At 45.0% G+C, this 20,664-nt stretch overlaps 4 protein-coding genes across 5 annotated transcripts; all 4 read right to left on the reverse strand.

Moving 5' to 3' along the window:
* Positions 1-6: 6 nt before the first annotated feature.
* Positions 7-4,183, reverse strand: tmc4 (transmembrane channel-like 4). The gene is made up of 16 exons (XM_061289933.1): positions 4,043-4,183; positions 3,757-3,973; positions 3,468-3,619; positions 3,214-3,363; positions 3,045-3,130; positions 2,575-2,720; positions 2,359-2,506; positions 1,991-2,149; positions 1,756-1,913; positions 1,531-1,651; positions 1,370-1,467; positions 1,103-1,286; positions 864-994; positions 635-790; positions 472-550; positions 7-380 (listed from the first exon to the last, which is right to left on the reverse strand). The coding sequence occupies exons 1-16, from the start codon at positions 4,086-4,088 to the stop codon at positions 297-299; spliced, it is 2,115 nt and encodes a 704-aa protein (XP_061145917.1). The 5' UTR covers positions 4,089-4,183; the 3' UTR covers positions 7-296.
* An 80-nt stretch (positions 4,184-4,263) lies between these two features.
* mboat7 (membrane bound O-acyltransferase domain containing 7) lies at positions 4,264-9,143 on the reverse strand. 2 transcript variants are annotated; one of them, XM_061289978.1, is made up of 9 exons: positions 8,998-9,143; positions 8,365-8,447; positions 8,129-8,258; positions 7,856-7,982; positions 7,629-7,785; positions 6,888-7,083; positions 6,637-6,789; positions 6,376-6,552; positions 4,264-6,289 (listed from the first exon to the last, which is right to left on the reverse strand). In XM_061289978.1, the coding sequence occupies exons 1-9, from the start codon at positions 9,105-9,107 to the stop codon at positions 5,890-5,892; spliced, it is 1,533 nt and encodes a 510-aa protein (XP_061145962.1). In that variant the 5' UTR covers positions 9,108-9,143; the 3' UTR covers positions 4,264-5,889. The 2 variants fall into 2 exon arrangements, with proteins under 2 accessions (XP_061145962.1, XP_061145963.1); XM_061289979.1 differs by having other exon boundaries at positions 8,994-9,106.
* Positions 9,144-9,695: 552 nt separating this feature from the next.
* On the reverse strand, positions 9,696-11,538 carry rps9 (ribosomal protein S9). Its single transcript, XM_061290096.1, has 5 exons — positions 11,489-11,538; positions 10,961-11,073; positions 10,761-10,883; positions 10,397-10,583; positions 9,696-9,950 (listed from the first exon to the last, which is right to left on the reverse strand). The coding sequence occupies exons 2-5, from the start codon at positions 11,055-11,057 to the stop codon at positions 9,773-9,775; spliced, it is 585 nt and encodes a 194-aa protein (XP_061146080.1). The 5' UTR covers positions 11,058-11,073; positions 11,489-11,538; the 3' UTR covers positions 9,696-9,772.
* Positions 11,539-14,633: 3,095 nt separating this feature from the next.
* LOC133160941 (angiopoietin-4-like) lies at positions 14,634-18,455 on the reverse strand. The gene is made up of 8 exons (XM_061289064.1): positions 18,408-18,455; positions 18,159-18,247; positions 16,664-18,053; positions 16,442-16,505; positions 16,228-16,355; positions 15,977-16,073; positions 15,719-15,898; positions 14,634-15,632 (listed from the first exon to the last, which is right to left on the reverse strand). The coding sequence occupies exons 1-8, from the start codon at positions 18,453-18,455 to the stop codon at positions 15,382-15,384; spliced, it is 2,247 nt and encodes a 748-aa protein (XP_061145048.1). The 3' UTR covers positions 14,634-15,381.
* Positions 18,456-20,664: the final 2,209 nt, after the last annotated feature.

Consider the following 20,664-nt stretch of genomic DNA (forward strand, 5'->3'; position numbering starts at 1 on the left):
TTTGAACTCACCACAGTCATAAATTCTCCAACTGACTTACATATGAAGGAAAAACAATGAGTCTGTTTTTACATGGTTTTTTCCCGTATATCTTGTTGTATTGTCTTGTTTTATTATCTGGTTCATTGAGTCTGTAAATAATGTCTATTAGGGTTTATCATTACAATAATGTTTATTAGGGATAATCATAATAAGGTATATCATTCTATCATTATCATTATAATATATAATATATATATATATTGTATCATAAATAGACTAACAGCAATGGAAAAACTGCAATGGAGCAAGGTTTGTCACGGAAAGTCTCGCGTCGGTATCTGAAGTTGACGACTCAGATTCTCAATCTGTTTGACCAAGAACTGCTTGTCATGGCTCTCCTGTCAGGAAAAAAACAGTAACAGGACAACACGTAAAGACGACGAAAATAGACAGTGATTAAGATCAAAATGCAGATTGACCACATTGTACCTGTTTGAGTTGAGCTCTGAGCAAAGTAACACTTTTTCCATAAACAGCAGCCAGGGCGACGAAATAACCCATCACTACGCTGTTGGGGAGAAAACAAAAAATAATTACGATACTGGTTTTCCCCATAAGGGTCGGAGGTGACCTGGATGCTATAGGAGCTGACCAAGACAAGGCAAACAGAGGGATGGAGAAGGCCTGGGAACCAATGAAGAAGAGAAACTCCTGCGTGACTCCTGAGAGGCGTTCGAAAGACATCGGAACAATGGCCCACATGTACGGGAAGAAGCGGAAGGGGCCACAGCCCATAGACGGTTGGATCCTGAAGAACCAAACATGGACCTTCAACAACATCCAACATCTATAATACACAGCTAACCAAGGCCACTACTCACTCAGCCACACTGTAGATCATAACTAGAGTGGCCATGCCCCACCCGAACAGCAGCACCACCAGGAAGACGAACGTGGAGGTGGTGGAGCGGAAAGTCTTGTGGGCGGGCCGACAGTTGTTGAACAGTGTAACCTGAGGGCACATCGGGTTGGAGCTTGACCAATAGGAAACGGTTTTAGAACCTTCACCTGATATTCAGCTTTTCCGTCACTAGTAGGAACAAATGCTCAAATGGGTTACCTTCTTGCAGTAGAAGAGGATGACAAACTTGGCTGTATTGATAACAGGCAGCAGGGGGCAGAAAAGAGCCCCCATCCAGACCACCGTCTGGCCGTACACCAGGCCCAGCACGTTGGCTGACACCACAAACTCCTGCCGACCCACCCACCGAGTCAGCATGTTGGACCAGTTGTCCACCACCATCCTGATAACCACAAACATAAGACTACAGGATCCCCCCCCCCCCCCAAAAAAAAATGTAAACGAGAGACAGACGGTATTCCAGACCTGCGTGGAAACTCGACCAACGCGAGTACGGCGATGGTAACAATGAGGTCAAAAAGCGTCAACTTGTACATTTCCTGTCCTATTCGTGTTTCCCAGCACTGAGACAAACATGAAAAAAAATCTTTAGATTGTTACATGGTGTTTTGTTTGTGCACACTTACAGGGTACTCCTCGTGGTTGTACTGGCACACGTCACACTTGTTCCTGTCCACCTGGCATGTGATCTGACCCCACAGGGTGAACAGCAGAACTCCCAAACTCACCAAGCGCAAGAACACTGCCCTGAATGTGACAGAATGCAATGATGGAAAACTGTTTTGATATCCATGACTGTATTTATATCACTTGTTATTGATGCTCCATATAAAAAAACGTGCTGCTTGAACCTCAAGAGGGCCAGTATGACTGTGGTGCTGGGTGGGTATCGCTCAAGCAGGGCGATCTGGTCACAGAGTAACGGCACCAGGAAGTTACCAGCGGTGATCACAATGGAGGGCAGATACTCAAAAATCAAACCCAGAATCCCACTCTGACCACTCTTGCCCTGTGAGGGTGAGTCCAAAGAGCAATTACACCTCTGACATTTACTCAAGTGCACGTGCACCAGTCACGAGTGTATACCTGACTGAAAACTGTGGCCGCGAAGATGCCGAAGCAGGCTGCCACTATGAGCCCCAAAGCAACAAAGCCCATGAAGATGCGAAGGGAGTACAAGATTATTTTTTGACAGAAGGTCAGAGCGGCTGCTTTCTGCTTCATAAGTTGCTCCTCCAAATCTACCTGAGTGGACCAAAAACAAAGTCCAAATTCCATGAACCAAATCCTTTGTTAAATAAATTATTATTATTATTATTATTAGGTGACTTTTTTTACAGAGAAAGAATACTATATGATGTGACACAACTTGTAGTTCTCTTTTTTTTTTTTTTTATCAGAATATTTAATATCTAAATTTAATCCAAAAGGTGGTCCGAGCGTCCCGCTCTGACCTGGAGCCGATAGTGGATGTTCCTCTGCTTCAGCTTGGTGGCTTGGTCTCCCAGGCACCCGTAGTCCCAGCCCGTGAACACGATCATGCTGTAGTTGCCCACGACGCCACCTCCCGTCGCCACGGCAACTCGAGCTGCTGTCCCCATCCTGCGTGAGCGATCATGAGGAAATTGTGCGGCAAACGCAACGTTCAAAAAGTCGGTTTGGCAACTGACCGGGCCAAGATGCAGATGAAGCAAAATGCAAAGTAGAAGACGGCGGTGAAGAGATAGGCCAGCGGGATGTTGTAGGAGAAGTTGTTGTCACCCACCAGAGTGCTGTTGTAGTAGCCATAAAACAGGTACGAAGACTCCATGTAACCCTGAACAAGTGGAGGAGAGCTCATCAAGTCACATCTGTGTTTTTTCTGCTTATGCTAAAATAAATTGTATTTGCACATCCACTACAGTAGGTGGCAGTGTCACTCTTATTGTTATTGTAGCAGTGTACTTAACAATTTTATAGAGAAATGATACTATTTATAGTTGCAACGGAGAGTTGGGGGGGGGCACAAAATATTTTATAACAATTAAATAATTGGGAAACACAAATAAAGTAAGTGAACACAATAAGTGTGATTAAATTGCGATTAGACTGCTTATGTTCTCATGTCAACGAGTTGCGTGGGGTCATTTGAGTCTCTCACCGTTCCCGAAAGGAAGTCAAGGATGTAATAATAGAATGCCACCAAGACTTGAGGATTGGGATCGTATTTCATGCATTCCTCGGGCCCTGCAAAACACACAAGCATGCAGTGCAAAGCCTTAGCAAAGCTCACTTAGCAACTCAACACAACGCAACACAAGACTGGTTACCAGTGTTGTTGGCAGAGATGCTGTCGAGTGATCTGAAGACGACGCTGGGGATGAAGACGAACCCGGCGATCAGTAAAAAAGAGACAAAATTGAGTACCACCAGGAAACGCAGGAACAGGAAATAAGACTGGACACCGCCGCCAAAGTTTCCTGAGGGGATAAAATTTTACCATGAAAAAAAATGTTTTAAAAAGTGTGGAATGTTTGCAACGTAGGAACAGGATGAATTTCAAAAATGAATTGGTGTACTGTGCCTCCAATCTGTTGCAAAGACTTCCTCCAAAGCATAAATAAGTTTAGGAACTCTCTGGTGTTGTTTTTGATTTTCTTGAGGGTTTTGCGCTTCCTTTGTTTCCAAGATGTCATCCTGGAGGAAAGTACAGGCACCTGCATTTCCTGTACCTGCCTGCATGTAATTAAGCATTATTATACATTTGATTTGTTTGATAGTTAGCTGCAATTTTTGTGTATGTGAAGCAAAAAGTGTGACAAATCTAAAAATATTTTCAAAAACTTTTTTTTTAAATGAAAATAGTCTCAGACCTCACAGCCCTTTTCAGCGCCATGGGCAGAGGGATGGTATGGATCTCCCGAGGCTCCTCGCCCGATTCTCTGTATCCATCCACTTCATCCTCCACCTCTTCTTCTTCTGTGGCTGCCGGGTTCCACTTGAAGTGAGGGTAGTTCCGATTGGACCCTTGAGATGAAGGACGTCTTAATCTCAGCGACTCTTGGCCATACGAATATAAGTAATCGCCGACTGCAAGACAATGAAAGCAGGTAAGATAATCATGATGAATAATAATACTAATAGAAAATAACAACACACCTTCAGTGTAGTCATTGTCATTTGAGCCTTGTTGCCGGGGGTCCATTCCTCACAAGTTCTGTTAAAAAAATCAGTCAGCGCTTGTCTTGGGGAAGACGTGTATTTCCTGGAATCTCTCGCACCTCCTGTGATGGACTTTACTCTTTGCAGGTGGACACACTTCCTTGTTTTCTATTGTGCGCTTCGGTTAACTCTTTCTATCCCACAACTAAAAGGCAAAATTGTTCCCATTCATTTTATTTAATAAGTAGTAATACTCAATTGAACTTAGAGGGAAATTGTGCCTGTCCAAATTAAAAAAAAAATCGGTTTGGGAACATATCGTGTACAATATACACTGAGTATAAAAAGTTAACACACCCCAATTTAAATGCCACTTTTTTTTGTGGTGAAGATGAAGCATTTTTTAAAACAAACAATTTTTTTACATCATTGACATTACCTGTACAATTTAATTAAGGGGAGAATGACTTCTGGAAACTGAAATATCACAAAAAACTGGCATTATTCCAGGGGTGTGTAGACTTTTTATTTCCACTGCATGCTGAAGTTGGGACTTGACAAGAAAATGCAGTAATCCCTCGTTTATCGCGGATAATTGGTTCCAGAAACCACCCGCGATAAGTGAAGTCCGCGAAGTACGGTCCCCAACAAGAAGTACTGGGCAGGCTAACGAGTTAGCGGAAAGATGCTAATTCGCGAAAACAGACTTTTAAAGTAATGTAAACGAACATTTGGAGCAATACTACATTGTCCTAAAGGTTAGACACATGTTTTCCCAATGTAGAAGTTTTATTTTGACTTTTAAATATTTTTTTTAATTTGGAAAAAAAATCCACGATGTAGTGAAGCCGCGATAAACGAAACGCGAAGTAGCGAGGGATCACTGTACCAACAGTAACTGAATAAAAAAATCACTTTTTTGTACACGGGAAGAAAATATCGAGTGATAACAGGCAGTTGCAGTTCAGAGTGTTCAACCAACGGCGCATAAAAAGACATTTGTCAAGGCAGTGTATTGTATATGTGTTGATATGAACGATTCTAAGCCATATGAATGACAGGTAACATACATGACTCGCAGTGGAAGTGCCGCAGCAAGAAAAACACACAAGTTAACAGACTGGAGGATTCGGTTATCAAAAAAAAGATGTTCAGTGAGGAGAGGTGCGCAAGATTTGGACCCTTAGATATTTACAAAACTTTTGATTTTCACAGTCATGCAGTTCTGATGGAGATTGTGCTTCTTCAGAATACAACCACATGGAGGCAGTTTAATACGGACACAAAAAAAGTTTCAAAACTGACTCCGTAATAATTAGGGCGTGACGAACCATTATGGAATTTCTTTAGGCAGATTCTGATATTTGGCAAAATAAAATTCTATAATCAAGTAATTGAAAGAAAATCTAATGAATCCTTTTTTGGGGGGGGTCCCTTAAAACTTGTAACAATAAAATATATAAATTACAGACAGAACATTTGACTGTTGTACAGTGCTTTCTCCTGAAGTATGGATAAAATCTTACAGCGGTGGAAATGAGTTCAAATCGGCCGCTTTTTGCCAATTTTGAAAGAGCTAAAATTGACCCATAATTGATTTTATGATAATTCAAAGTGATGTGACTCTTTTTGTTTCACGTTTAGTTCAACAGGGAATGGCAATAAACTGCTTGAACCCTTCTTTGATGGAACCACAGCTTCTTTTGAAATGGATCGAGTCGAGTTCAACGTCACCAAAAATCAGCACAGCGGCAGCTCGTATCTTGATAAACCCGTATGGTGGCTCAGTTGTATCTCAGGGCACCACCAAAATGAAACTCCAGCTCCATCAAGCGATATTCCATTCAGTCATGTTTGTCATTCTTATCGTCATTAATTTTTGACTTATCTGTCTTCTCAGCGTCTGTCTTCTTGTCTGCTCTCCTGCTTCCCCCGAGAACCCGGCCCACAATTATGCAGCCGACGGCCAGCAAGTGCATGGCGAAGTAGATGGACGACCAGTAGGCGATGGTGTCGGAGGCTTTGAGCAGCACGAAGCCCATGCACATGTAATCGTAAGCTCGCATCTTCAGGAACCAGTGGACCCAGTCGAAGACGCTCTGACCGCGCGGGCCCAGTCGGGCTCGCACCGACGCCTCCATGGCCGACTCGGCGGCGATGCAAAGCGGGATGGTGAGAAAGGACAGGTAGTATCCGGCGTGTACACCGTGCCAGTAGGCGCTAATGAACATGGTCCAGCCCGCCCTACGCAAAGAATCCATTTTTAATTTATGTCCAGTTTGATGTTTTTTAGTTGCTTGAAGCCAAAATGGAGCCTTTTCTTCCCTCACCTGAGCGTGTAGGACTTGAAGGGGGCGTTGGGGTAGATGTAGTGATGCAGCCACCACTGCACAGTCATATTCCAGTAACGCATGCCGTGCCGCACCTTCACGCAGAAGTCCGTGTTGTAGCAGTCGATGTTCTGGATGGTTTTAAAGTCGTACGTCTCCTCAGCCAGCGACTCGGGGCTTGGAAAAAGATTTTGGAGATTTCTCATGTACTCTGATGCAAACCTTTCAGAGGTCAAGTGTGGGTTCTTCACTTTTGGTTACCTGTAGCTGACGGTGGGTCCCCCGCCCGGTTTGCACTGAGCCCGTTCTGGATAGCAGCCCAGACCGGCGCTGATGCATCCGGCCTCTGCGCCGCACCACGCGGCATAGAAGCGCATCCTGAACACGAAAAACACCACGATCATGTAGAAGAACCTGACGTGAGGGCGAAAGAGAAGAAAAATCAGGTTAGGGTTCTTTATGTTGAAACGGCAAAATCCAAATAAAGTAACAGGTTGGTCATTTGAGGTCACCTGAACAAGAAATTGTGATCCATGAACTCGTCGGCGCGGACGTAAGCCAGTGGGAAGGCGGAGTTGACGGCCAGGAAGAGCGCACCGAAGACGGGCACCAGCTTCAGTCGCTGCAGGCACGGCTCCCAGCCGGGCAGGGCCAGCGGTTTGGGCTGCTCCAGCCAGTCGGTGTAAGTTTGGAAGCGAAAGAAAGGGCCTTTTGGAGGGAAGATGACGGGAAGGACGGAAAAAGACGGGAATGAGAGGACAAGGACAGACAGAAATGTGGACAGTGGACAAAATACACAAATGGAGAAGATGGCATTGGATTCATGTGGGAAGAGCACAAGAATAGCAAAGAGCTAGATTAGTAGGGCTGAACCATTTTGTACAATAAAAGGGAGGTCAGATTGAACCGAGTAACGGGTTGGCCACAAACTAGTCTTTTTTTTAATTTCTTATCCCAACTGCTTTTAGAGTGAAGTTAAGCAGATGTCGCCTCCAATTTGCAGTTTTTGAAATTTCATTTTCAATTTGAGTAATTGTTCAGCCCGACACATTAGTACTAGTGATACTATTTAACAAAACTAGTCAGACATATATGAACTCACACGATGTTGGACAAGTAGCAGAGTGAGACAAAGAGAGAAATCGGTTAAGAGTCATGCAAAATAAAGTCATTTCAACAGGACGGACAACATAACATGCTAACGTTTCCACATTTCCTCTTACAAGCGACACAACTTCTTCTTCCCGACTCACCTGTCATGACACCCACATAACAGTAGCTGTACGACAAGATGTCATACAGGGACGGCTCCCGAGACAGACGACCAACCGCCGAAGACCTGCTGAAGGAGCTCACTTCCTTCTTCTTCTCCACGTGGAAGCCGTGCACCTCGTTGGCTAGGCTCACCATCTGACTCGTATTGGAGTGCAGAAAGTGTCAAAACATCTGTTTGGATTTTGCCTTTCAGACAATTGTGTACCTTGAGCGTGAGAAGCAGCTGGACGGCGTTGGCAAAAGGTGTCGGCGCAGGCAAACCAAACCATGTGACCAACCGGAAGAAGAGGAGGTATAAAAAGGTCCAGGTGAGACTCAAAGCAGGAGCGAGCCTTTATACACAGAGGAGAACGCACTCAGTATAGGACACGCTAAGGTTTTGAAACGTCTCTTCTCAAATATTCCATAGAGGCTGCTCCTTCACTTGGAAAACAACAACAAGATTCCACTGTAATAATAATCATATTAAACAAACTACCTCCAATTGCTCTTGATAATAATCCAGGTTCCAATCACCGTCACCAAAGAGTGGAGTGTGTGCACTTGACAGGTAGTGATCGTAATGGAGAGACCCAGGAGCATAGCAGCCCCCTGCTTTACGGGAGGACCTGAAACCAAAATATGACATCATCAAGAGCTCCAATCCCATCAAGTGACATACAGATAAAGAATTACAACGATCCAAAACATGGTAGGACTCAAAAATACACTCACTGAGGTAACGGAAAAGGAATCCAAGCGGGATGGAGGCTGCGAGGACTCCCAAGTACACCAGCTCGTCGGGAGACATTGTTGCTCTGGAAGCAAAAATAATAATCATTCATAAAATGAAATAAAAACGACATGATGTTTCTAACTACAGTGCATGCTGACAGTCGTTATTTCTGGTTTTAGTGATTTGGATATACGAGGATTTATTTGCTCCAGACAAGCAGCAATGTCGCACATGGAAAAGTTAAGACGTGTGCATATCCAATTTTAGGTTTTAAATTGATATGCGGGCGTTTTTGTAGCCAGGGTGGGTGTCTTCAACCTTTGAATGCACTTGATTGACCATCTTTATTATGCAGACTTGCGCGTCATTTTTTGACGCCGACAGTCAATGTAGCCTGGGCTGGGGTTAGATTAATGATAACGATTTAAAAACCCTCTCACCGGAAAACACAAAACAGTCCAGCCACATAAGTGAAGCGGAGCGAACGTGTTTGAAAGTGAAAGTCGGCAACCGGGCGGGATAAGCAGTTCCTCAATGCTCACAGTGCGATACTGGATGACATTTAAAGTAGTTTGATGAATTAGCGTAATTGGTTTACACAAGCGTGTGCGATACAAAGCCAACATACTTACGCGGAAGAGGACTGGTGGTAAATGGAGACGAACCAAGCCCTGCTTTGCCATTCACAACAAGTCTCCACTGACAGGGAAAGTACTTCTGGTTTCGTGACGTTAAACGACATGATTGGACGCGGCCATTTTGCCTTGGCAGCGGGCTGTACCATCACAGGAGTAAATTTATCCATCCATTATTGCATGGAATGTCAACCGGTGGTCCGTGGGGGTATTCCAGGTGGTCCGCAAATAATTGTAACGTTTTTAAAAATAAACCTGATTTATTTAGACTTTAAGTTAGATAGCAAATTAGAATAGGTTCCTCCCTCCCTAAGGAAAGATACAGGGGGGTAATAATGCTAGCACTAACTATTAAAATAAGTAATCCCCCTCCCATTTAGAGTGAGACTTCAACCTTGAAGGTGATGGGTCAATTTAGACTTGATTTATTTTCCGGCTAATTTTGAGAATCATTTACCCATTCAAATTATGTCAAATGAGATTCCTAAAGTAAACATACAGATGCAAATAAACAGCCTACATAGGTCTGTTCTCCTTTGGTGCAAAATAAAACAATATTCCACCAAAGCAGTGGCCCCCCGAGTAGCTTCTTGGTTATAATGGTGGTTCCTTAGACAAATCCAGTTGAAACCCCCTGCATTATTGCCTAAATTTGAATTATTTTTACTATCAGTTAAAAAACAAGTCAACTCATGTTTGTTGGTCAAACCAATCATTTATTGAAAACTTGACAGAACAGGTTTTTCAACATGGCTCTTGAGTGATATCCTTCTTAATCCTCCTCCTCATCATCAGCTCCGGCTCCACCTCCCTGGCCCTTCTTGGAGTTCTTTCTCTTAACACGGCCTGGGCGTCCGCCACCGTATGGGGACCTGAGGGAGAAGTCAATGTGCTTCTGGCTGTCCAGGCGCACCACGAAAGAGGGGATGTTGACCACCTGCTTGCGCACACTGTGGAGAGATCGAAGGGGAAACTTAAGAATGTGACAGTTGTGAAATTCAACCTGCAATATGATACAATAGTCTTAATTGTGTTAGGCTTCATTGACGAGGAATTCTTGACACCACAGAAAATCTGCACATTTTAAATCTTAATCACCAGCCTGGAGAGTTGCGGGTAGCGCCCACTACCATTGCCCGAGGTGCAACCCATACCTTACCTAATTGCCCCCCGGGTATCAGTCCGAGCGCTCGTTGGCAGGATTGGCTCTGGGCAATGCTTTATTGACAAGGTATACGGCTTTGATACCGAATTGACCTTATTGATATATTTAACCCATCTCAGCGGAGGGTGTTAAAAGCCAGCGGTCCTCTGATGGAGGAGGAAGCATCAGGCATCTCGTAAGAGTCAACGGCCTTTTTTCCGATGTGTACGTTTCGTCCCGTGATCAACGTACCGGATGTGCCTCTGGCGGATAAGCACTCGGGCGTGGTGGATGCTCTTGGCGAGTCCGAGCTTGAAAACCTGAGTCTGCAGCCTCCTCTCCAAGAAGTCCTCAACCTTCAGACCCAGGATGTAATCCAGCTTCATCTTGGCCTCATCCAACACGCCGATACGCACCAGACGCCTGAGCAAGGCATTACCTGCATGTGACAAAAGCATTTAGTTGCACCCCCACAAAAACACACGTTTTATCATCCACTCTAAACATTAAGCCTCATTCACGAGGAATTCGCGACCACACTGGGAATTCAGACAATTTAAATTTTAATCACTGGCTAAAACCTCAAAGTGGCTTTTAACACAAGGTTGTTGAATACCTTCAAACAGACGCTTGGGGTCTTTCTCATCCAGAGTGAGCAACTCTCTGGCAGCTTTACGAATCTTGGCCAGGGTGAACTTGACCCTCCACACCTCACGCTTGTTCCTCAAGCCATACTCGCCTGAAAAGACAGAGGCCCTTTCAGCGTCATATGACTCAATAGGTCCACAATCACACCACAATGAGCTTTTAACACACCAATGAGTTTCAACTCCTGGTCGAGACGGGACTTCTCGAAGGGACGGCGGGGGGTGACATAAGTCTTGCGACACACCCAACTCCTGGCAACGGGCATGGCTGCTTACAAATGCCTGCATATGCAATGAAATGTCAATACACGTGAAATATGATTATCCATGCACAACAAAGTCTGTGTTCAGCTGACTGTAGCTGTTGATGCACACAATCTAATAAGAATCTATCACAAATAGCCAATATTGTAATCTGCAACAGCGTGTCAAAATTGAAATATTAATATTACGATTAAAATTAAAATAGTCAAGCGCAGTTTAGAATGGACGTGAATAGGCCGCACATTCGCCTGACCACGTTGCTCCGTATTAGCATGTGCGCTAGCATTGCAAAAAACGACAGAAAACCATGGTAAGGTTTACAAATGACACATTTAGTCAAGCGGGGGAGTTGTTCAAAATGATGTTGAATTCCCTTAGCATTTTAAATAAGGCGTGTGTAAGTTGCAAAAAGCCAGAGGACTGTGATCCGTACCTGCTTCGCTCAGGCTCGCGTAGTAAAGAGGAAGTTAAGGGCGGGCCTAAGTATTTTATATGGCATTTGAAGACTACATATCCCATCATGCTTTTTACCACGTGAGCGAAACTGATATATTTGGTATGTCGCCCCCTGCTGCCAGAAAACCACAACTAAATGTGCAGTATTTGATGCAATGTTTATTTGATTGGAGTTTCTAATACATTGACTGAGAGCATTTATACTTTCCCTTTGCACAAATATTAATATAGCATAAGTATATTATTTAATTATAATTATAATATATTTATTACTTGCTATATTATAATATGCGACTTCTAAGACTGAAATTAAATTTAGTAGTCCTTCCTCAAAGATGCTGTTGGATTTTGTCCACAATTTAGCAAGCGCGCTATCTGCGCCTCACGGCAAAAGCCATTGCCAATCACCTGTTATCCAATTTACTCACTGCATGCTCGTTTGAAATATGACAATAATTTGGATTCGCACTGTAATTACGATATTCAGTCAAATACACCATGGAATCAAACAAAAAAGAAATGACCTCATACAATGATTGACAGCTCAATCGAAACAAATGAACGTCTGCCGACAGTGTCTGACACATTTGAGTTGCAAATATGAAAAAATAATCTGAAAGAAATCTGAGAGAAGAAACACATTAAAGAGCATTAGAAACATTTTATGTTTCATCTGTAACATCTGGAGACACCAGAGCTCTATAAACTTCAAACGGACAAAGTCGTCTGGCTGTCGGAAATATTTCTGTTGCATATCTTGCACTGTGCTGTCCGTCTTTTTCCGTCATAAAGGTAATTACGATAGCCGAAGGTACCGCTCCCGCTGACGTGTCTTGATATAAAGGGGCGCGATTCTCCAATCAACACGTTCGGTAGGTAGGTAGAGAGGGCACGACTGATTGATTGACAGTGTAGCGATCCGATCATGACAACGCCATTCTCAGCCTGCGCTCCTACCGTGTTATCGAGATTATTTTTTTAAATGTATTATTCATTTGATATTCAAACTGAAAACATCAACTAAATAACAGTCAAGTCATTCAAGTCATCGTGTCTCAAGTCAAGTCCCGAGTCTTTAACTTCCAAGTCGAGTCTCAATTTTTTTCATTTTTTGTCAAGTCAAGTCACAAGTCATCAAAACAGCGACTCGAGTCGACTCGAGTCCAAGTCACAGTGACTCGAGTCCGCATCTCTGGGAAAAATAGATTCGGAACTCGACCGATTCGCTTCTCGAACTGCCTTCTGGAACGGATTGTGGTCGAAAACCGAGGCTTTACTGTAAGTCGTTTTCATATCAGACGAGTAAAAACTGGTCAAATATTTGAACAACAACAACAACAAAGATATTAAAAGTGAAGATCATTTGCAATTCTAGTAATGACACAGGAATTTCACGCACCATTTGTCTTGGCGGGCCACGTAAAATGATGTGGCGGGCCGTATCTGGCCCCCGGGCCTTGAGTTTGATACCTGTGTCAGACCTACGTGTGTCATTACTAGAATTGCAAATTATCTTCACTTTTAATAATATATTTTTTTTTTGACCAGTTTTTACTCGACTGATTTGAAAAAGGATTTATTTGTCCATCACACACACACTGCCGACTTATCAGAACGAACACAATGAATGTGGCAGGCAACCTTACTCAGTTGGCCTCTAATCTCTGCCAGGGGATGAGATGCGAAGATCCGCTTTCAGGTCCTTGCTCGGGATTTGCCATTCTCCTCCATCTCATCTCCTTTCGCACTTTGGCATTGTCAGCTTGTGTGTGTGTGTGTGTGTGTGTGTGTGTGTGTGTGTGTGTGTGTGTGTGTGTGTGTGCGGGTGTGTGTGCGTGTGGGTGTGTGAGTGACCAAATAAAAAAAAAGAGTCGCACAGGTAGTGAACAGAAGGAGCGCAAAGGACCTACCTATATATATATATTACTTCAAAGTAAGTCAACAATGAATGTGTACAATTTTAATTCAAATGTTTTCTATATTGTGCTCCTGAGTTAATGTTGCTGATTACTTTGAATTGAATATTATTTATTGCTGTTATTTAATTTAATATTATGTATGTTTATTATTTTGTTGTATTTTCACCATGAAATGGCAGTTGGTGAAGAATATTTATAGTTTGACAATTATAATTATTTTTTTTAATTTCAGGCAAAGTGATGCACTGTTATGTTACAGACTAAAAAACAATGTTAATAATAAAGTTATTCTTGATTGTAAGTTGATCTTTCTTTTTTATTTCTTTTTTATTTTTCTTTAATGTTAATAACATGGGGGGGGGGGCAAATGTTTTCTTCTCCATGGGGGGGCATCACAGAAAATGATTGAGAAGCACTTGTCTAACAGAATATGTACACATTGCTGTTTCTCCCACTTCTCCCACGCAGTGTTCAAAAAATGTCATTCAACCAAATCCATTGAGAGTTCATTTTAAAAATGTGCCTTTTGTTTTTAAATTTAACAGCACAAAAAAATTCAACCTCCGAATTTTATTCGACAACTGAAGCAAAAACAAAACCAAAAACCTATCTAGAATTTTTTGTTTGAATTCCGATTCGCTCCGCATCGTAAAATATACGTGAAAAAAAAACAATCAATCATCAAATCAAAGGATTGTCAAGAGAAAGTTTAATGAATAAGGGAAAAAAAGTGAGACATCTCATTGTTTGTACAAACGACGACAATTCCACCCGCCATTTCTCATTCAAGCGAGAACGATGCCGTCGCAAACCTCTTTAGATTGTAAAACTCAACCTTCGTAAAGGGAGGGGACAGAAAGGAGACTGAGGGTATAAATTGCTAGAATGGGTGGAGGAATTAATCAGTTGGCCTCGTTCGCAAAATCCAAAGTTTGGTTCCAAAAAAGAAAAGAAAATGCAACTTAACTCCTAAAACACTTTTAATGAAATATTCCACACAACATGACTAAACGATGATTACTTTAACAGTCCTTACTCACGTGAGAATACATTCATGTATGAATAAAACATCCATATTGACTACATGTTGATGATCCATCCATCCATCCATCCATCTATCCATCCATCCATCCATCCATCCATCCATCCATCCATCCATCCATCCATCCATCCATCCAACCTTGTGACATCAACAGCAATAAACCATGTTTGAAAATATTCAACTGAAACGAAGCAAAAAGGAAGAAAATGAAACTTAACTCAATATTCAACGCAACCTAACTAAACAATGGTTATGGGTGGGTACCCTTACTTTAACAGATTCCATTGGAATGCGTCAGCTGTTAGTTATTTCATGGCAAAGCAAGAGAATGTCAAATGTACCCTTACTTGAACCGATGTCATTGTAAAACACAACTTCATCAAACACTCACTAACTTAACACATAATCAATCGTAGCTAACCTATGCCTATGGGCACTCCTTATGTTAACAGATGGAAGGGATTTTATGATAGCAAAGCAAAACATCCTAAAATGATCAAAAAGTCAAAAAGTGAGTGTGTGTGTGTGTGCGTGTGCGTGTCATTCAAAACAGGTCGTGTTTCCCGAGTCAATAACTTCGACTAATCTAACGACGGATTTACCACGTCACGTAAGTCTAAATTTGGCACCGTCTGCTGGTGAGATTTGGAACTGCAACAGCACCAAACTGCCCTTTAATAAGAGTTCATTTTGAGGAACTAACTTCCAACTAAGCGTTTGTCAGGTCTCTCTCGTGTCAAGCTCCTGGTGAGATTCGGAATTGCACTTGAGCCCATTTGCCCGGGCCAAATCCGACACACATTTGCGCACCGCCATCTTACTTGACGAGCGCTGCGCAAATGGGTGACGTCGGGCAGCACCCACGTGATCCCACGGGGGTGCCGTTCCCAGAGTCCGGCGGCTGACAGCTCACTTTCTGGGCCGGATCATCATCTCCACAAATCTCAGGCAGCCAGAACGTGGCGACCCCAAATGGTCCCAGAATGCATCGGCATCGTCGACTGTGCCGGTTGCCTTGTACAGCCCGTTCAGGTTGGAGTGGTAACACCTCTTGTACCACCAAGCGCCCTTGTACTCGTTGGCGCAATTGTCAGTAGACTTGTCTTGGTCGCGGTCTTTGGTGCTGAACTTCATCCCAGAATGGTAGGCGAGTCGATCGCCTGCAAATCACACAAACTTGCTTTTGAGCACACACAGGCGGCGCGGGCTCTCGAGTGTGCCCCCCCCCACCGGCGGGAGTCGCTACCTGCGGTTCCAGAGTAGCCGCTCACAAGCAGCGGGTAGCCGTCCTTGTCGGGGTCCAGCGAGTTCCGGCCCACCGAGAAGTCGTCGTAGAGAGCGTAGTAAGTGCTGCCGTCACATATGGTGAGGTCGATCCGCAACTGGTAAGCGCCCGAGGCCGTCAGAGCGTGGATGTTTTGCAGGCCTGCAAACACGCAAAGGCGGCGGCGTCACGTCACGCAAACCACAAAGGCTTGACAAGAAGGATGTCTTGGTTTCAGACCGAGCCAATGCTCTCCGGCGAGGTCTCCAAACCCCTTTCGATAGTCGTTCCAACCCCGAAAGAAGTCGACGGAGCCGTCCTTTCTCCTCTGGATCACCTGCAAACGCACACGCGCACACCATCAGCAGAGCAAACGAGCATGACTGGCCAACTGGACGTCCAGCATTGAAGAAAAGTGCCAACTTTATTGGGGAAGGCTTCATGAGGGGAACTTTGGGGTGTTTTTTTGGGGGGGGGGGTCAAGTACTTACGGTCCAGCCTTCCCCGTCCTGCCAAATGTTGCAGTATGCCTTGAAGCTGTTGGACCCGCTAAAGATGGTATAGACTCCACTTTGGATCTTTCCCACCATGACGTGACTACAGTCTCTGGGCATGAGAACTGAAGCAAAAAAAAAAAAAAAACATGTGAGAGTGCAAAATAGATGCCCGCTTTAAACAAACTGGACACGCTCGCTCGCTAGCTACCATGCTGCAGGCTGGACAAAGCCAAACTGAAGTTGTGTAACTCCTCTTTCTCTTGTGACAGCTCCTGCGCACCAAGCGTTTGAAAGAACTGCAATGAGATCTCCAACTGGGACACTTTGTTTGCATCTTTCAACAATACTTTTGTTCTTATTCAAAGGAGATAGTAGTTTGTGTGTAAGAGGAAGGAGGGAGGGACGTTAAGTCCTGAAATGCCCACATCACCTGAGACATTTTTTTGTAGTCCGTCTCCAGGTCTTTCAGTATCTGATTCAGAAGCCCTTTGTTGCTGGGAATCTCCTCCCAGACTTTGGCCAGCAGGCTCTGACTCGCCTCCAGGTCGCTATGAATCGCGGTGTGACTCGCCTTCAGCTCTGCCAATGCGGTCTGACCTGCCTTCAGCTCTGCCAATGCGTTCTGACCTGCCTCCTGACCTGCCTTCAGCTCTGCCAATGCGGTCTGACCTGCCTTCAGGTCTGCCAATGCGGTCTGACCTGCCGTCTGACCTGCCTTCAGCTCTGCCAATGCGGTCTGACTCTTCTCCAGGTCGCTGGAAATTGCGGTGTGACTCGCCTTCAGCTCTGCCAATGCCGTCTGACCTGCCTTCAGCTCTGCCAATGCGGTCTGACCTTCCTCCTGACCTGCCTTCAGCTCTGCCAATGCGGTCTGACCTGCCTCCTGACCTGCCTTCAGCTCTGCCAATGCCATCTGACCTGCCTTTAGCTCTGCCAATGCCGTCTGACTCTCTTCCAGGTCGCTGGAAATCGCGGTGTGACTCGCCTTCAGCTCTGCCAATGCCGTCTGACCTGCCTCCTGACCTGCCTTCAGCTCTGCCAATGCGGTCTGACCTTCCTCCTGACCTGCCTCCAGCTCTGCCAATGCGGTCTGACCTGCCTCCTGACCTGCCTTCAGCTCTGCCAATGCCATCTGACCTGCCTTTAGCTCTGCCAATGCCGTCTGACTCTCCTCCAGGTCGCTGGAAATCGCGGTGTGACTCGCCTTCAGCTCTGCCAATGCCGTCTGACCTGCCTCCTGACCTGCCTTCAGCTCTGCCAATGCGGTCTGACCTGCCTCCTGACCTGCCTTCAGCTCTGCCAATGCGGTCTGACCTGCCTCCTGACCTGCCTTCAGCTCTGCCAATGCCATCTGACCTGCCTTTAGCTCTGCCAATGCCGTCTGACTCTCCTCCAGGTCGCTGGAAATCGCGGTGTGACTCGCCTTCAGCTCTGCCAATGCCGTCTGACCTGCCTCCTGACCTGCCTTCAGCTCTGCCAATGCGGTCTGACCTGCCTCCTGACCTGCCTTCAGCTCTGCCAATGCGGTCTGACCTGCCTCCTGACCTGCCTTCAGCTCTGCCAATGCCGTCTGACCTGCCTCCTGACCTGCCTTCAGCTCTGCCAATGCCGTCTGACCTGCCTTCAGCTCTGCCAATGCGGTCTGACCTGCCTCCTGACCTGCCTTCAGCTCTGCCAATGCTGCCTGACCTGCCTTCAGCTCTGCCAATGCGGTCTGCAGCGCCGCCCAGTGGCAGGCTAAGTCGGTGCAGTTGTGGTCCGGGATGCTGTTGGGCAAAGTCGCCACCAGCGCGCCCAACTCTTTGACGATGTCCTGAGGCCTTGGAACACATAAAGGGTATACATGAAGCTGCCATCAGGTGTGTGGGGGTTGGGGGGGGGGGGAGTGTAACTTGGGGTGGTTTGTTCATTGCGTGCGCGCGTACCTGTTGAAGTGGAAGAAGACGATGTTTTGGATGACAAGCAGGACCAAGAGGAGCGTCGGGACCACCGCCAGAATGGAGCCCCAGCGTATCTGAACAAATTGAGCGCAAACGACGTCTCAGGCGGCGGCGGCAGCGTCTCTCTCACTCTCTCTGTCTCTGTCTCTCCCCCGACGGAGCGAACGACTTGCAACTGCTTTCAACTCGACCAAGCCATTCGTCAAGCGCGTGCACGTGCGCGTCCATGTGTACCTTGCGCTTCGGTGGTTCGCCGATCAGCTTCTGGGTGCTTTGGTTCATCTCGAACCATTTGTCATTTGGCGCTCTCCTTCTATTCTTGCTTACTTCGTACGACTGTCCCCAGCTGTTCTGCATGCGTCTAATGGCGTATTTCGTGTTTAGCCAAGTGACGTGAAGTTTTCTTTGCACTTGACGTTGGTTCTGACCTTGTTTGCGGCAACAAGACGGGACGGGACGACACCTCTGTCTGGGCTCGGTCGGTATATTATTGCGAGAGAGCGCAAAAGCCCGACAGAAAAGCAACGGGCACAAGGTAGACAACACAAAATGCGCCCTCGAGCAAGTTCAAGTTGTCATTGACAAGATTTCTTTGATTGGTTGATTGCTTGTTCTTTATTTATCTATCTTCCCACGTTTGACGCTGTGAATGCGTGCGTGCGTGCGTGCGTGTGAGTGACCAAAACCAAAAAGCGCATGTGGTGTATATGAGTGCGCAAGAAAGAATAAAGAGGAGCAATACCAAACGCCACCATGGTGTGGTGTCTTGTCTCCGATCAGAGGGACGTTGAAACTGCAAAGCCGACAGACTGAAAATACAAAAAAAGACAAGCGCTCGAAAGCTTTATCGTCGACTAATCATAACATTACATTTGATTTATAAGGCGCCTTTCAAAGCACTCAAGGTCGCCGTACGGACATCGAATCGCAGTCCAAAAAAAAAAAAAAATTGACTGGTCCAGAGTGATGGAGAGATAAGCTGACTCACGTCTCTGAGCGGCCGACGACCACAGACTCTGATGCTCCTTCGGACACGCCGTCGTCAGTGGTCCCGGAAAGGTCCTAGGGTCCAGATGAGGGACGGACAAAGGTGTGAATTAATTTAGTCAATTTGCAGCCTTGTACTCTGTCTCTTCCAAAACAAGTGGTCCTAGTAAAAGACGCCTGAAGACCTATTGACAGTATTGTCAGTCTGCTTTATTGTCAATTGACATTAAGGGAGAGTTTGTTGCATTTAAACCATATGTTTATTTTCCCTAACTCACTATTTATAATTTGTTCAAGTGTATTTAGACTTTTGTTGGAAAGAAACAAGTTTGTGTCATCAGCAAATAATACTTGATGTAGTATAGATGAAGTATTAACAATGGTGGTCCTAGTAAAAGACGCCTGAAGACCTATTGACAGTATTGTCAAAGTCTGCTTTATTGTCAATTTCTTCACATGCCAAGACACACAAAGAAACCGAAATAACCTTCCCACTATCCCACGGTGACAAGACATGAGGAATCAATAATAAATAAACAAATCACGTAATAAATAAGAGGAGCAAAAATGGAGCAAGTGTGCAAGTGGTGAATTGTGACCACTAGAGGTCCCCGGTTAACCAAGGTTCACAACGCTACGTCGCATCTCCCAATGTTACACACACGCACACGCACACGCACACACTCACGCACACACTACGTTGGTGACTAATATTGACATTTTCAAGATTGATACAATATTTTCTGCATGTCCTTTATACTATTGTTGTATTATTTACACGTATGAAAGCATTTTTGAATGTTCTCATCACAAAATATCCACTTCAACGTTTTCATATACTTTGATTGAGACGCAGAAACAAATGGACGGTTGAGAGGGTGCGGTCACGCAATGGCGGCCTCACCTGCCACGAGGCTGACGAGGCCGTTCCCTGCGACCACCCCAAAAAGATCTCTTTTTTTTTTTCTTTCCAAGTTGTTCTCACTCCCATCAATGCATATTTGGATGTCAAGGATCAAATCAAACGGAGGGTGCCTTTTAGGAATGCTATCCAAATATGCATTGATATGAGTGAGAACAACTTGGAAAGAAAACGATCATTAAAAGATGTTTTTTTAGGCCGAGTGTAAGGGGCGCCTTTGAAGAAACCGATCAAGCTTGACTAAAGTATTGATAGTCAAACACACGCACGCACGCATGCACTCTAAATAATGCGATTACAACCTGCATGATCTGAAGCTCCATCTTTCTTTGCAGTCGGGTCAGCGTGTTGACGGCAGCAGAGGAAGCCTGGCAGGGTGCTAGACAGTAGTTGGCTCCAAAATGACACACGCGCACCTTGAATGAAACCAAGACGGCCTGGGCAAAGTCACTGGAGGAGCCAAACCTAACTCTCTCTGCCACGCATGCGCACACACATGACAACGGTGGAATAGGTAAAATTCCAATTGACCGCAAGGAAACGGTGGACCGCTAAATGACCTTAAATGGAGCCAAGACGGCC

The sequence above is a fragment of the Syngnathus typhle genome, linkage group LG10, assembly GCF_033458585.1.
Source record: "Syngnathus typhle isolate RoL2023-S1 ecotype Sweden linkage group LG10, RoL_Styp_1.0, whole genome shotgun sequence".
Lineage (NCBI taxonomy): Eukaryota > Metazoa > Chordata > Actinopteri > Syngnathiformes > Syngnathidae > Syngnathus > Syngnathus typhle.

Excerpts from the sequence above, each read along its gene's own strand:
- tmc4 (XM_061289933.1), bottom strand. The coding sequence starts at position 4,088 with ATGGACCCCCGGCAACAAGGCTCAAATGACAATGACTACACTGAAG. Across the intron at positions 2,150-2,358 it reads ACATCCACTATCGGCTCCAG|GTAGATTTGGAGGAGCAACT; the intron begins GTCAGAGCGGGA and ends TGGTCCACTCAG. Across the intron at positions 1,914-1,990 it reads CGGCCACAGTTTTCAGTCAG|GGCAAGAGTGGTCAGAGTGG; the intron begins GTATACACTCGT and ends TCACCCTCACAG.
- mboat7 (XM_061289978.1), bottom strand. The coding sequence starts at position 9,107 with ATGTCGTTTAACGTCACGAAACCAGAAGTACTTTCCCTGTCAGTGGAG. Across the intron at positions 8,448-8,997 it reads TACCACCAGTCCTCTTCCGC|AGCAACAATGTCTCCCGACG; the intron begins GTAAGTATGTTG and ends TTTTGCTTCCAG. Across the intron at positions 7,983-8,128 it reads ATTATCAAGAGCAATTGGAG|GCTCGCTCCTGCTTTGAGTC; the intron begins GTAGTTTGTTTA and ends CTGTGTATAAAG.
- rps9 (XM_061290096.1), bottom strand. The coding sequence starts at position 11,057 with ATGCCCGTTGCCAGGAGTTGGGTGTGTCGCAAGACTTATGTCACCCCC. Across the intron at positions 10,584-10,760 it reads CCCCAAGCGTCTGTTTGAAG|GTAATGCCTTGCTCAGGCGT; the intron begins GTATTCAACAAC and ends TGTCACATGCAG. Across the intron at positions 9,951-10,396 it reads ATCCGCCAGAGGCACATCCG|TGTGCGCAAGCAGGTGGTCA; the intron begins GTACGTTGATCA and ends ATCTCTCCACAG.
- LOC133160941 (XM_061289064.1), bottom strand. The coding sequence starts at position 18,455 with ATGAACCAAAGCACCCAGAAGCTGATCGGCGAACCACCGAAGCGCAAG. Across the intron at positions 18,248-18,407 it reads GCGAACCACCGAAGCGCAAG|ATACGCTGGGGCTCCATTCT; the intron begins GTACACATGGAC and ends CAATTTGTTCAG. Across the intron at positions 15,899-15,976 it reads CGCCGGAGAGCATTGGCTCG|GCCTGCAAAACATCCACGCT; the intron begins GTCTGAAACCAA and ends GCGTGTTTGCAG.